Source organism: Barbus barbus, assembly GCF_936440315.1.
Source record: "Barbus barbus genome assembly, chromosome: 46".
Lineage (NCBI taxonomy): Eukaryota > Metazoa > Chordata > Actinopteri > Cypriniformes > Cyprinidae > Barbus > Barbus barbus.
In genome coordinates this window covers 8632357-8646935 of record NC_136724.1, presented here as the reverse complement: position 1 = coordinate 8646935, position 14579 = coordinate 8632357, and the positions used below count along the sequence as shown (strand labels likewise).

At 38.9% G+C, this 14579-nt stretch overlaps 1 protein-coding gene across 2 annotated transcripts in view; it reads right to left on the bottom strand.

The window, feature by feature from the left end:
• Positions 1 to 12384: 12384 nt before the first annotated feature.
• LOC306865287 (leucine zipper transcription factor-like protein 1) overlaps positions 12385 to 14579 on the bottom strand; it is a 52825-nt gene continuing 50630 nt past the window's right edge. For both annotated transcript variants that reach the window (XM_079409820.1, XM_079409821.1), the window contains exons 9-10: positions 14195 to 14298; positions 12385 to 14092 (exon numbers count right to left, since the gene is read on the bottom strand). In XM_079409820.1, the coding sequence (XP_079265946.1) occupies positions 14074 to 14092; positions 14195 to 14298 (123 nt within the window). In that variant the 3' untranslated portion in view covers positions 12385 to 14073. The remainder of the gene's footprint in view (positions 14093 to 14194; positions 14299 to 14579) is intronic.

Genomic DNA, 14579 nt, shown 5'->3' with positions numbered 1-14579 from the left:
CCTCTCAGGTGCGGCACTGGCTGCGTCCCGTCCAAGGGTGCGCAGCTTTTACCCACCTAATACAGAATTTATTTATTTTTCACACAACCACAATCATTCACGCAGACACAGACATTAAAACAGACAACACTACACTCTTCTTGAGCGACCTGTCAGTTCTACTCGCTCTTTTACTGATAACCTTCCTCGACAGACAGTAAAAAAAACAGCACTCTGTAGGATTTTTGCCTGCCCGTGCAGTCCCCTGTTTTCCTCCTACAACTTTAACAGAGCGGTATCCGAAGGACTTTGCGTGCTTTCCTATACTTTATCTGCTTAAAGTTTACGTCATCCATCAAAGGCCCTCTTGACAGTAAACAGATGTTTACATGCAATTAGTTATTCAGGAATCAAACCTCCTTTTCTTTCTTTTTTCTTTAAATTTGGAAGAGCAATTTTAAGTGTCCTCACCACCAAGGGCAGACCAGCAAACAACACAAACTAATTATATAAACAAAACTGCTTACCTGTTTTTATAGTGGCCACCGTTTGTGGTTCTTGTCAAAGTTCTGCCCAAAGTGGTCGCCCACCCTGTTGCTCCTTTCCAATCATGTTTGTGATGCCAATTTATGGTGGCTTCTGCCTTTTCTATGAAGAATCACTCTCAGAGTCTTGGGGTTTTGATGCCAGAAGATAGACTTTATTACAAAAGAGAATAAAGCCGAGACGTTTTCTGCAGAAAAGCTCTCCAGAATGTTCTCTGTGTCCTCTTTAAATAGTTTTTCCTCTAGGCATGTTCAGTACATTTCATACATATGCGTTTTACCTTTTTTGGCTTTATTCCTTATACATATGTTCCCTCCCTAGAGAGAAGGGGCTCCTAGCCGTGTTTATAGTAAGGAAAGAGGCCCCCTTTGTATGTTTACATATGTTTCCTATCCCGAGGGTCAGCACATTCCATCCATGCAGGCCTCCGACACACAGGCATATGATTATAATGGAAGAATAGCTTAATACATATATGGCTAAATTCACATTAATTATACTTGATTAATTCATATTTTGACTAATAAAAATCTTCTACACTACTCGCCTATCGTGATCCGCGACAACTTTCTTTTGATCTCTCATCTCCCCTTTAATAAGATCCAGTTTAGAGCATAGCGACTGAACAATTGACATGTGAGAAGTGAACTCCTTCCACATCACCGTCAAATCAATTCTTAGAATGTCCTAACAGAGTTCATCATCTTGTCCACCGTCGTGTTCGGTGGCTTGGATTTCTTCTTAATCTAAGAAGCCGACAGAGAAAATTCCTGCTATTTCTAACTGTATGCCATCAGTGAAAATTTTATTAATGAACAAAACTTAAAACAAATGAAAAAAATCTGCAAAAAAGGACCAAAGGTACGGAGCTCTCAAGTGAGACTAGGTTCATGAGCACGCCACGTGACTCCCCGATGGAGTATAATTAACAAGAAAACTGTTAATGTAATTAGGTCCTTGCCCATTACAGGCTATATCCGTAATAAGAAGGACATTATAATTCATTCTAAATTTTATAGGAAGCCAGTGCAGTGTAACTAAAACTGGTGTTATATGCTCTCTTTTTTCAGTTCTACTCAACAGCCGAGCTGCCGAATTTTGGATAAGCTGAAGTCTATTAATTGATTTTTGTGAAAGACCAGCAAAAAGTGCATTGCAGTAGTCAAGTCTGCTTTAGATGGAAGCATTAATTAATTTTTCTGCATCTTTCTGGTTTAAAACAGGTCGAATTTTATGAATGTTCCTTAAATGAAAAAATGTTTTTATCAGTAATGATAAATGGTCTGGTCCAGTAATGGTCTGAAAAAGGTAACTGAGACACACAAATATCCTCAATATTTAATCCTGTCGTTATTACAAGATCTAATGTGTTACCATGCTGATGAGTGGGTTGCTTAATGTGTTGGGTGAGTTTAAAACTATCCAAAAGAGTCAAGAGCTCCCTAGCCTTGGAGTCATTCTCTTTATTATGAATATTCAAATCCCCACTCAAAATTATTTCATCAAGTCTATTAATACAATGTTAAATCAATTCTGATAATTCCTGAAAAAATGTCGGTACATATTTTGGTGGATAACAAGCATTGATAATTCACCTTTAAGCTCAAAAGCTAGATATTCGAAAGTTGCAAACTCACCCAAATCAATGTCATTACACAAACTGCAAAGAGAAAATAACTGCTAATCCACCACCCTTCCTGTTTTGTCTGACCGACTGGTAATAATTAAAAGCCTCTTCAGTGTTGTTACACCAGTAATATTATTGAGCCACGTTTCAACTGAAAGCATACAGTTAAGCTGTAAACTGAGCATCTTCGCTTCTTCTAGTACTCTGCCTGACTCTTATTTTTGGACTGTTTCTACATTATACATTACAATTACAATTGTCCTCAGTACCAGTACTGTTGCTTTCCCTACGAAGCTTAATGCTACATCCGTGAACTCGCTGACGTCAGAGGAACTCGCCCGGAACATGTCCCAGTCAACGTCATCAAGCGCCGCCTGCAGCATAGTCTCTGACTGGGAGGACCAGCGCGTCACTACTCTCTGCACCGGAGGTTCCTGAACGAGCCTTTGTTTGTATGTATTTGTATTGTTTGTATTGTTGGTGTTAGAAAAATGGCGGCATGGTCCAATTTGCCAAAAGCCGGTAGTGAGCGGGCTTTGTAGGCATCCTTGAACTGAGTGTAGCAATGATCCAGTGTGTTTGGTCCTCTAGTTGGACAGGATACGTGTTGATGGAAGTTCGGCATGACCTGTCTGAGGTTGGCTTTGTTAAAGTCCCCCGCGATGATGAAGGCAGCGTCAGGATGTTTGTTAATGTAGCCGCTGAGCACATCGTGAAGCTTAGACAAAGCCAAGCCGGTGTCCGCCTGTGGTGGAATGTACACAGCAGTAACAATGATCGATGAAAACTCCCGGGGCAGATAAAATGGGCGGCAAATAATGGAAAGATGTTCCAGATGAGGCGAGCAGGAACGTGACAGAATGGAGATATTCCTGGGATCACACCATTTCTTGTTGATCATGAAACATACTCCTCCACTCCTGGATTTACCGGCCTCTGCTGTTCTGTCCGTCCGAAAGACAGAGAAGTTATCACTTGGCATAACAGCAGTGTCCGGGACCATGGATGAAAGCCACGTTTCTGACAAACAAAGGATGTTACAGTCCCTTATGTCCCGTTGGAAACTAACCCTGGCTCTAAGATCGTCCATCTTATTCTCCAAGGATTGGACATTAGCGAGGAGAATGCTTGGAAGAGGAGGACTGTGAGCCCTTTTCCTGAGTCTGACTCGAATTCCAGCGCGCTTTCCGCGGTGTTTCTTGATCCGTCGCCTCGGGGGGGTATTGTTTATCTCCGCGTTCCGAAGAATCTCCAGAGGCCACGCAGGATTCGTGGATAAAGTGTCCTGAAGCAGGTTGGTGTAGCGGTTTCCAATGTCCAAAAGTGTTTCTATGTTGTAGGTGATCAGTGCCGACGTGAGATGTGTAAAAAGAGAAAGTAAAACTAAGTAAAAAAGAAAGTTGATGCAAAATCTCAGCGGAGCGACCCGAACGGCGTCCGAACACAGCGGCGCCATCTTGTTGAATCTCAATATATTTTATGCATATAATATCATCACACCTGACTGCATTTAAGGCACAGAACCAGAGAAATATATGTAAACCATACACTCTTAACATTCTAGTTACTGATTTTCTTATCAGGACTGACACCATGTTACCTTAACATCAATTTTTCCTTCTGCATTGGCAGAAAATAGAATTGTTTTACATTCGTTTGCACTGGAATGTCTGTTTGAAACATTTATCTGGAGGAGTGCATTCATATTCATACACATAGGAACTATAATTAAACAAACACAAATATAATATGAATAATCAAAAATATGAACATCATAACTTGCTAACTGGAGCCTGTTTGAATCAAATTAAATGCATTTCACGAGCACATGCATCCATTTCACAGTGTCCACAAAATGTCGGACGATCTACGCATTTTCAATATTTGTACAAACCGAAACATTTATACACTACATGTCTACAACGTGAACATACACATAGGAATTATATGACTCATTAATTATATGCATATTTTTCAAGTAGGGCTCGCTGCATCCTGCGGTGGACATCCAACCCTGCCCACATCCAAGTGTGACATCATATTGGTAGGTTTAGGGGTGGAGATGGGGTGGGTTTAGGGATCAGGGCGTGGAGATGGGTAGGTTTAGGTAAATGTAAGGTGGGAGGAGTTGGATCTGGATCTTTTTTCTCTCCAATACGGTATGAAATGAAATGTGGAGGATGTTAACAGTGACAAGATGATTGACAGGCCAGTTTACAGTGACAGGGTGCGTGTAACAGATGCGACAGAGCGGTCCCTTAAAGACACAGTTGTGTGACGTTATAGTATGTCCCAAAGCTTGCCTACTCTTCCACTACACACTCAAAAGTGTGTACTTTTTCTTCACCAAAAGAGTACTACACTTTAAGGGCGTAGTATAAGTAGGCACATTGGGACGCAGCATATGATATTTACTTGACATTTTTCAGCTTCCCAATACATTTGACATATGTAAGATACAAAACAGTATATGGTTTTGTGCTTAATAAACAAACTCCATCTAGTCCAAATTGCAGCAGCTAGAGTTTTTACTAGAACCAGGAAGTATGACCATATTAGCCTGGTTCTGTCAACACTGTACTGGCTCCCTATTAAGCATTGTATACATTTTAAAATCTTGCTAATTACTTATAATTCTCTGAATGGTTTAGCTCCTCGGTACTTGAGCAAGCTCTTATTGCATTATAGTCCATGTCCACTGCATTCTCAAAACTCTGGCCATTTGATAATACCTATAGAATATCAAAAGCAACTGCGGGTGGCAGATCCTTTTCCTATTTAGCACAGAAACTCTGGAACAATCTATCTAGTGTTGTTCAGGAGGCAGACACACTCTGTCAGTTTGTATCTAAATCAAAGACCCATCTCTTTAAGCTGGCTTACACATAACACGCTAACACATTTCTATTAGTGATGTTCGGTTTTTGAACGAATCGTTCTTTTGAGCCGGTTCTCAGGAAGTAACAGGTCGAGCCGGTTCACAAATTGAACTGAAATTGAACTTTAGTTCTGGGTTGTTGTTTTTTTTTTTTTTTACTTAAAAATATTAATAATACAAATATAATAAATTAATGGCAATAATCAGCAAAATGATTTAACACAAATAATTTTTTTTATGTTTCAATTTGTGTTGACACAAATGACTTATTTGAATTTTTCATTGAACATGGCACTGAGTTGTTAGAAAAGAAATGCGTAGAGACGTTGTTGCTTGATGACGTCAGGAACCTACGAAACCGGCTTTTTGAACCGGTTCAATGAGCCAATCTGTCCAAAAAGAGCTGGTTTGCAGAAATGACTTTGCATCACTAATTTCTATTATTCAAATCCTTTAAAGCAGGGGTGTCAAACTCAATTCCTGGAGGGCCACAGCCCTGCAGAGTTTAGCTCCAACCATAATTAAACATCCCTGATCCAGCTAATCAAGTCCTTCAGGCTCAATTGAAAACTACATGGTTTGTGTGTTGGAGCAGGGTTGGAACTAAATTTGGAACTCCAGGAACGGAGTTTGACACCCCTGCAAAATTGTGTTTTGATTTATGTCATTTGAACTTCCTTATAATGATCATTAACCTGTTAACCTTCAACCCCATTTGTGGCCTCGCAGGTGAAAATAACCTACCTAAATTAAAATGGTAACAGTTTGTGACAAAGTGTGCTTACACAAACAAATTAGGTATCTTTGGAAAGAAGAGACTCTGGGCTTTACTATCTATCATCCAGAGTTGATAATGCTCAAAAAGATAAAAAGTTATAGGCACTGACGTGCCTTGAAAAATATTTTTCCACACTGAATGTTTTTTTATTTCATATACAAATACATGAAATAAGTCCTGGAGCAATCCAGAAAAGTAATGGATCGAAAGCCATGTGTCTCATGAGTTCATATTTCAAATTTGAAGAAGATACCATGAAAAATGAGATTCCTGCAATATTTTTTCTGAAACTATTTATAGTCCCCCCCCACCCCCCTGTTTGAGAAAAAATAACCACCAAATGGATTGCAGAATTATACAAGCTATTTTAGTCATTATACATATTCCTGCATAGTTTTTCAATTATAAAATAATAGACAGATTTATTTGAGCACTAAAAAATACAAAAATAATTATTTGAGTAATAAAAAAGGAAAAAAAATAGAAAAAAAATGCTTTGTATATAGTATGTATACTGAAGTATTCTTCGTTATTCGTTATTACAATGATAAATATCACTGCCAGACGTGAAGTGATATTGGCAGACATGGTCATAGAGTCAGTAAACACACGCCGATGTGCTTCCATTCAGATTATAATCAAACAGATGGGCCATATAATCAATAATAGCTGATCAATGAATCACAATGATAGCCGTCATAGAGTCGCTAATAAACACGCTGATGTGCGTCCATACATATTATAATCATGCAGACACGGCCACATTCCCCACACAATACACACACACACATATAAAAATGTAGAAGAAAAAAAAAAACAGTTTTTTACGGATAAAGCAGATCGCTAAGTTATGCCCCGCTCAGATGACAGTTGCGTCACAGAAGCATCACTGCCGGCAGGAGGGAGCGCCAAATTCAAATAATCTATATTCCGCTTTTCTGAGACTTTTTTTCCGTAGATGGTCTCATTATGTCTGTAAAACCGTATGCTGCAACACAGTGTTGTTTTTTTTACCACCAAGACGCTGTTTTTGAGCGTAATTTATTCCATAACGGACGCGAACAATAACTCTCTGAAGAAATGAAACGTAAACAAAGGAATATTCATCCTTATTACAACGTTATTGTTTCGCTGGACTAAAAGTGCTCGCTGGGATGTTGTTCTGTGGACCCTTACCTCTCTAACTAAACTGGGATTTCAGCAGTGGACGCATTTGTGGCTCGTTATTACAATGATAAAGGTACGTACTGCTTTTTTACTCTGCGTGTTTGGATGTGTACTGCTTACACAAATGTAGCAAATTTGTGCCACTCATTCCTTATAAGCTTTCCATCGAAAAACAGCGATCTGTCGTCGATGCTTGAGGCTTAGACCCTCAGAATGATATATAGTTTGTCAAGATTAACTTTGTCCCGTTTAATTTATTCTATTAGAAAACAATGACACATGCAAACAAAGAGCGTTCAGTGCGACGTCGCTCTGGTGAACGTTAACAGGTTAATGTCTTTAAAATTACGTTTCATGCACTAGTATATAACCGAAGCTATAGGTTGTGAAATCAAACATTAGAGTTACAAACGACCTGCTCTTGGCCATGGTTGTATCTCTTTGTTAGTGCTACTGGATCTTAGCGCCGCTTTGACACTATCGTTCTTTTAAATGGACTGGAAAATTATGCTGGCATTAGAGGAAAGGGAAAGGGAAGTGGTGTGTGGCCAAGTATGGTGACCCATACTCGGAATTTGTGCTCTGCATTTAACCCATCCAAGTGTACACACTGTAGTGAACATACACCCGGAGCAGTGGGCATCCAATGCTGCAGTGCCTGGGGAGCAGTTGGGGGTTCGGTGCCTTGCTCAAGGGTCTCACCTCAGTCGTGGTATTGACTGGCGGACCTGAGACTCGAACCCATGACCTTCGGATTACAACTCTCTATCCATTAGGCCACGACTGCCCTTGACTGGAAGTGCACTGGCATGGTTCAAATCGTATTTATCTGACCGCCATCAATTCGTGGCAGTAAATGAAGAGGTATCATACCAATCACAAGTGTAGTATGGAGTACCTCAAGGCTCAGTACTATGCCCCTTATTTTTCACGCTTTACATGTTACCCTTGGGAGATATCATTAGGAAACATGGTGTTAGCTTTCACTGTTATGCTGATGATACTCCGCTCTATATTTCTTCGCGACACAATAAAACATACAAATTTGCAAAACTAACTAAATTTATTGTTGATATCAAAAATGTGGCTATCCCAAGCCAGCCGGCGTCAGTCAAGTTCGCAGTTAGTTCATCAGTCAAGTTCGCAGGCTGCTCATCAGTCAAATATGCGGGCCGCCGCTCGCTCATGCTCGCCAGCCATTCCGAAGTCAAGCCACCGGCTGCGGCTCCCTCAAGCCCGCCAGCCGCTCCGACGTCAAGCCCCCTGGCTGCGGCTCCCTTCAGTTCCTGTGGATCCAGTTCCCCAGTTTCAGCCAGGAGTGCCGTTCCCAGTTCCGGAGGATCCAGTTCCGTAGTCACGGCCAGGAGTGCCGCTCTCTGTTCCAGAGAGTCTATTGCAGGCTCCAGCCCCTGACCAGAGTCATGTCCCCACAAGTATTGTCCACAGGAACTGTTTTAAATTAATCCAGTCTTGTCGGTCTTGTCTGTTGGGGTTCTCGTGTTGCCTTGACAGAAGCGGTCCCTGAAATCACCCCTGAGAGGGCCCCTGACTCCACGTCCAGCCCAAGGAGGGCCGTTGTGTACCCGTCCTGCCCAGAGAGGGCCTCAGATTCCGAGTCTAGCCCTAAGTGGGCTCCTGTTCCTGTTGATAGCCCAAGGAGGGCTCTTGACGAAGACCGCCTGCCATGGTCTCCAGAGCTCCCAGCTCCGCCATGGTCTCTAGAGCTCGCTGCTCCGCCATTGCACAGGAGTCCCCTGGTCTGTTCTGGAAGCCTCCCCCGTGTCTGTCCTGAGGGGCCTCCAGAGTGCAAGCCCACCCCACCTCCCCGTTGGATGTTAGGAGGCGTGGGGACGCGCCTTCAGGGAGGGGGGAATACTGTCAGTCCTGTGTCCTGTCTTGTGTTGTATTTTTCTATCTTTGTGCTCCCCAGGACCTTGGTTTCCCTCTTGTATATGCAATAATGCAGCGGTCTGAAAAGAGCTATTCTATAGATATTGTTATACCACGTCACATTAATACACCAAACGTAAATTACTACAATTATTCTCCTGCCTTTTGAAAATAAAAAATGAATGAGAATTTACATCCCATTCAGTCAAAATGACTGATTAGGATTATTTGTAGAGCAATCTTATGATTTGAAATGATTTGTTGCTGTCTTTTTGGGTGGAACTTCCCCAAACCAGAAGCACCTCCCATACACAGTAGGCTCGTTAGGAAAAAGGTAGAGAGCCTACTGTAAATGCGATACACAAATTTAAAGGGAAAATAAGCATATATAACAAACAAATATAGCCCTAATAACTTAATATACTATTATTATTATTATTATTAAATAAAAATACATGATCAGTTAGATTTATAAGACTGTGGAATGGATAAAAATGTTTTATCCATCTCTGGTAATCCCAGGTTGCTATGGTCACGCAGGTTTGTTTACACATTAAACTCATGGCCAAGCCATGAGTAAAATATGTCGTTCCCTCAGTCGTGGCCACCTGAAATGGATGATGTTCCCTCAACATAGGATTGTCGCCAAGGCCCACGACGTTACCTCGACAAAATCTCATGGCCACAACATTTTATCACGTTCCCATGAGTTTATATGACACTCCCACTAATTAATATTTCGTGGCCACGACATATCACGTTCCCATGAGTTAATATGTCGTGGCCTCAACAAAACTAAGTGAACCGAACATGTCCCTTCCCACCCACCCTATTTAACAATATTTCAGTGGTTTGTTCTTTATTCAGAAATGCCATAAACCAGTACCATTGTTTATCTGGGGTTTGAATACTCACACCAAGCCTTCTGTATCCTTTATCCTTTGTTTACACGACCACACATAGAAGAGTCAATGAAGAGTTTTATTTGTATACAGAGTACAAATCACTCAGTCATCTCCAACGAGGGCTGTAGGGTTATTTGTGCCTGTTACTTGACTTCTTGAGGCCTCTAAAATTGGTCACAGCCTTACAAAGAACCAATAGTAATTTATCATTAGTATTATTAATAATTACTATTAATATTATTACTAACCCTAAAATTATTTTACCCTGAAATCCAGTAAGTCTGGAATTCATGTGACCCTGGACCACAAAAGTTGCTGGGGTATATTTAAAATATATTGAATGGGTCAAAATTATCCTTTTTTCTTTTATGCCAAACATCATTAGGATATTAAGTAGAGATCATGTTCCATGAAGATATTTTGTAAATTTCTTACTGTAAATATATCAAAACTTCATTTTCAATTAGTAATATGCATTGCTAAGAACTTCATTTGGACAACTTTAAAGGCGATTTTCTCAATATTTAGATTTTTTGCACCCTCAGATTCCAGATTTTTAAATAGTTGTATCTCAGGCAAATATTGTCCTATCCCAACAAACCATACATCAATGGAAAGCTTATTTGTTCAGATTTCAGACACTTAGGACTGGGTTTGTGGTCCAGGTTCGCATATAATTTAATACACTAAATTAAATTCTGGTAGTAGCCTATTACTTCCATGACAATTCAATCATTTCTGCCAACAACCGTTTTACAAGCAAAATGTTTCAGGGTTTAATATTACAGGGTTGAAGGTCAGTGCAAAAAAGATGTTCTCCATCTTCGTTTTATGAATTTCTCTTGCGCTATATATATAAAAACTCCTCGCACCGCTGCTGCTGTATAATTAGGATAATCATATTATAGAATTACCCTTCACAATACAATACGAAAAAACCTTCTAAAACATACAGTTAGGTCCATATATATTTGGAAACAAGGCACAATTTTTGTTATTTTAGCTGTTGACCAAAACATATTTAAGTTACAGTTATATAATGCATATTAGCTTTAAAGTGCACACTCTGAACTTTTATTATGAGGTTATACTCATCAAAATTGGAGGAAAGTTTAAGGAATTACAGCCCTTTAATATGTAACTCCCCCTTTTTCAAGGGACCCTTTTTTTAATTGTACAATTGACTCAAAAGCTTCATGGACAGTTGTGGGCTATTCCTTCATTATTTCTACATCAACTGAGCAGGTAAAAGGTCTGGAGTTGATTCTAAGTGTGGCATTTGCTTTTGGAAGCTGTTGCTGTGAACCCACATCATGCGGTCAAATGAGCTCTCCATGCAAGTGAAACAGACAATTGTTAGGCTTCAAAAACAAACAAATCCATCAGAGAGATAGCGGAAACATTAGGAATAGCCAAATCAACAGTTTGGTATATTCTGAGAAAAAAGGTGCGCTCAGCAACATAAAAAGGCCTGGACGTCCATGCAAGACAACAGAGGTGGATGATCTGAGGATCCTTTCCGTGGTAAAGAAAAATCCTTTCACAACATCCAGTGAAGTTAAGAACACTCTCCAGGAGGTAGGTTTTCTTGATTGTGGACTGGCAAAGTCCACAATCAAGAAAAGACTTCAGAAGAGCAATAACACAGGGTTCACCACAAGGTACAAACCATTCATAAGCCTCAGGAACAGAAAGGCCATATTAGACTTTCCCAAAAGAACATCTAAAAAGGCCAAACCACTTCTGGAAAAGCATTCTTTGGACGGATGAAACTAAGATCAACCTGTACCAGAATGATAATAAGAAAAAAAGTATGGAGAAGGCTTAGAAAAACTCATGATCCAAAGTACACAAAGGCAGCGTGATGGCATGGGCATGCATGGTTTCCAGTGACACTGGTTCACTGGTGTTTATTGATGACGTGACAGAAGACAGAAGCAGCCAGATGAATTCTTAAGTGTATAGGGATATACTGTCTGCCCAGATTCAGCCAAATGCAGAAAAGTTGATTGGATGGTGCGTCATTGTACAAGTGGACAATGACTTAAAACATACAGCAAAAACAATTCAGGAGATTTTGAAGGTAAAAAAAAGTGTAATATTCTGCAATGGCCAAGTCAATCACCTAATCTCAACCAGATTGAGCATGCATTTCACTTATTAAAGAAAAAACTAAACGCAGAAAGACCCATAAACAAACAACAACTGACGTCAGCTGCAGTAAAGGCCTGGCAAAGCATCACAAAGGAGGAACCCCAGTCCTTGGTGATTTCCATGACTTCCAGGCTTAAGGGAGTTTTGGTTCCTTGCCGCTGTCGCCTCTGGCTTGCTCAGTCGAGGACACTTAATTTCTAGCGAATTATCGTCAATTTGATTTCACAGATACTATTTAAACTAAACTGAGCTACACAATGACATCTCTGAATTCAATAATGAAATGCCTTTAACTGAAAATTGAATGTTTAATCTTATTACTATACATTACTGACACTCTATCCTCCAATCTGATACTGTTAAGTGCTTTGACACAATCTGTATTGTTAAAAGCGCTATATAAACAAAGGTGACTTGACTTGACTATGCCTGTTTAAGCAAATGAGGCCAACTGCATAATGATCTGATGAACAAAGACATTTAATAGATCCAAAAAAAAAAGAAAGATAATTCAGAACACCAATGCTGTAAAAACTTTACGAACTCATGTGCACGACTGCATTTGACAATATTACATCGCTACAATATTACATTCACACGATAAAAGACCCCAACCACAGGTGGAGTCATATCACCCCTGCACTGCTGTTCCAGTGAAGTCTTACAAAAATATACTGTGGATAGCATAGAAATATACAATGAATGTGCTATATAAGAAACATTTTAAAGAACTTGTGTCTCCACTGATGTAAAGACTGCATTCAGTTTCTAATTGGCCTGTAGTGTTAAAATGTATATATGTTTCAGCTTTTCAAACTGACCTCTAAGTTGACAAAATCTTTCAAAAGATTCAAAGTAATAGGAAGAGTAAAGGTCAACACAAAGTATGTGTTTGTAATGTCATTAAAGGAAATTAACATTAAATGAATAGTTTACCCAAAAATGAACATTTGCTGAATATTTATTCACCCTCAATCCAAGATGTGTTTCCTCCTTCGTCAGAACAGATCTGGAGGAATTTAGCTTCACTCACTGACCAATTGTCATGACTCCAGTTCATCAGTAAACATCTTATAAAGCTGTTTGTTTGTAAGAAACAATTCCATCATTAATTATTTTTTAAATTCAAATGAGTCTACAGTTTATAAAATTGGTTTCCACGGTGAAAAGGTCATCTTGACTGAATCATAAAAGAAATATACACAGATCAAGCACTGTTTAAAAATGAAGAGAGGCTAAAACCCTTCTAAACAAATATGTTGGAAGATTTTGATGTGAGAGGACAATGGGGGATTGACGTTTTAACTGAAGGAAGCATTTTTATGGATTATGCACTTGTTTTTGGCCACAAGCAATGGTTTAAAGGTAAAATGCCTTGATGGACTTGTTTCTTACAAACACGCTTTTCACTCCACAAGACATGAATTGATCGACTGGAGTTATTTGGATTAGTGGATTGTTGTGATGTTTTTATCAGCTGCTTAAACTATTATTCTGATGACAACCATTCACTGCGTGAATTCACATTCAATTGCTGAGCAAGTGATGCAATGCTAAATTTATCCTACATCTGGGGGTGAGTACATTTTAATTTTGGGTGAACCATCCCTTTAATAAAAACACTTTCACTACAAACTATTTATTTTTTTTAAAGAAAATTTTTTTGATGCCATAGGGTTGTTCTTAATTATAAAATTATATACAGACAAATTTATGTATAGGTTATATACTTGTTGATACAGCTAAACCTCCTAGTAGATGAATGTGATTAATGTATGTATACAAACATAAAACAGAAATAATTAAATTATTTAATGCACAGATATGTACTTCTTTGAAACAATGTTTGACAAGAGTGTCGAGCTGTATTTTTCCAGAAGGGAGCAAAGCTATGGGCAATACATTTCCTCCAAAGCAAAGTGAACCCACAAAATATATGAATATATGAGGGTACTTGCTTTCTTTCAGGTAACCAGCTGTAAATACTGAAAGTACAGAGAGGTGATGAATAACTAGTTAACTGTAGTGTGAATGTCCAAATAATATTTCGAATCCACTGTAAACCATACAACAAGTTGTAGCTGATACATCAGATCCAGTAGTGGTAATATTTGTTGACCTCTTCATTTGTGTTCTTGTGAGTTAAAATTCACTCATCTGATTCATACCTGAGGAGGGAATATAATGCAACAAATTCATAAATATATTTAATTAAAATCAAAGGCAGTTCTCACAACATTTCAGTGATGGTCATAATAGAGAAACTGTACCTTTGTAATCTCTTTCTCAGATCTTTAATCTGTTCATTCTTTTTAGTGAGAATCTCCTTCATGTTGCGGTAAGCAGCCGTCTGCTGAAATTTCTTCTCCAGTTCCTTAATGGGTAAATAAGCATAATATTATTCATCAAACACATCAACCTTCACTTAAATATTTATAAACATATACATTTATAAACAATAATAATTACTGTTATTAATAATACTTGATTAATCAAGTAATTAAATTATTTGAAATAATGAATCGAGTAGGTCTGTAAACGAGACTTCAACAGTGTTTTTATAGGTTAAAGTTGACTTTCATGTGTCGAAATAAACTGAATATGTATCTGTTTTTTGCAATGTGATTTCAGTGTGAACAATCAGAAATTCAGATT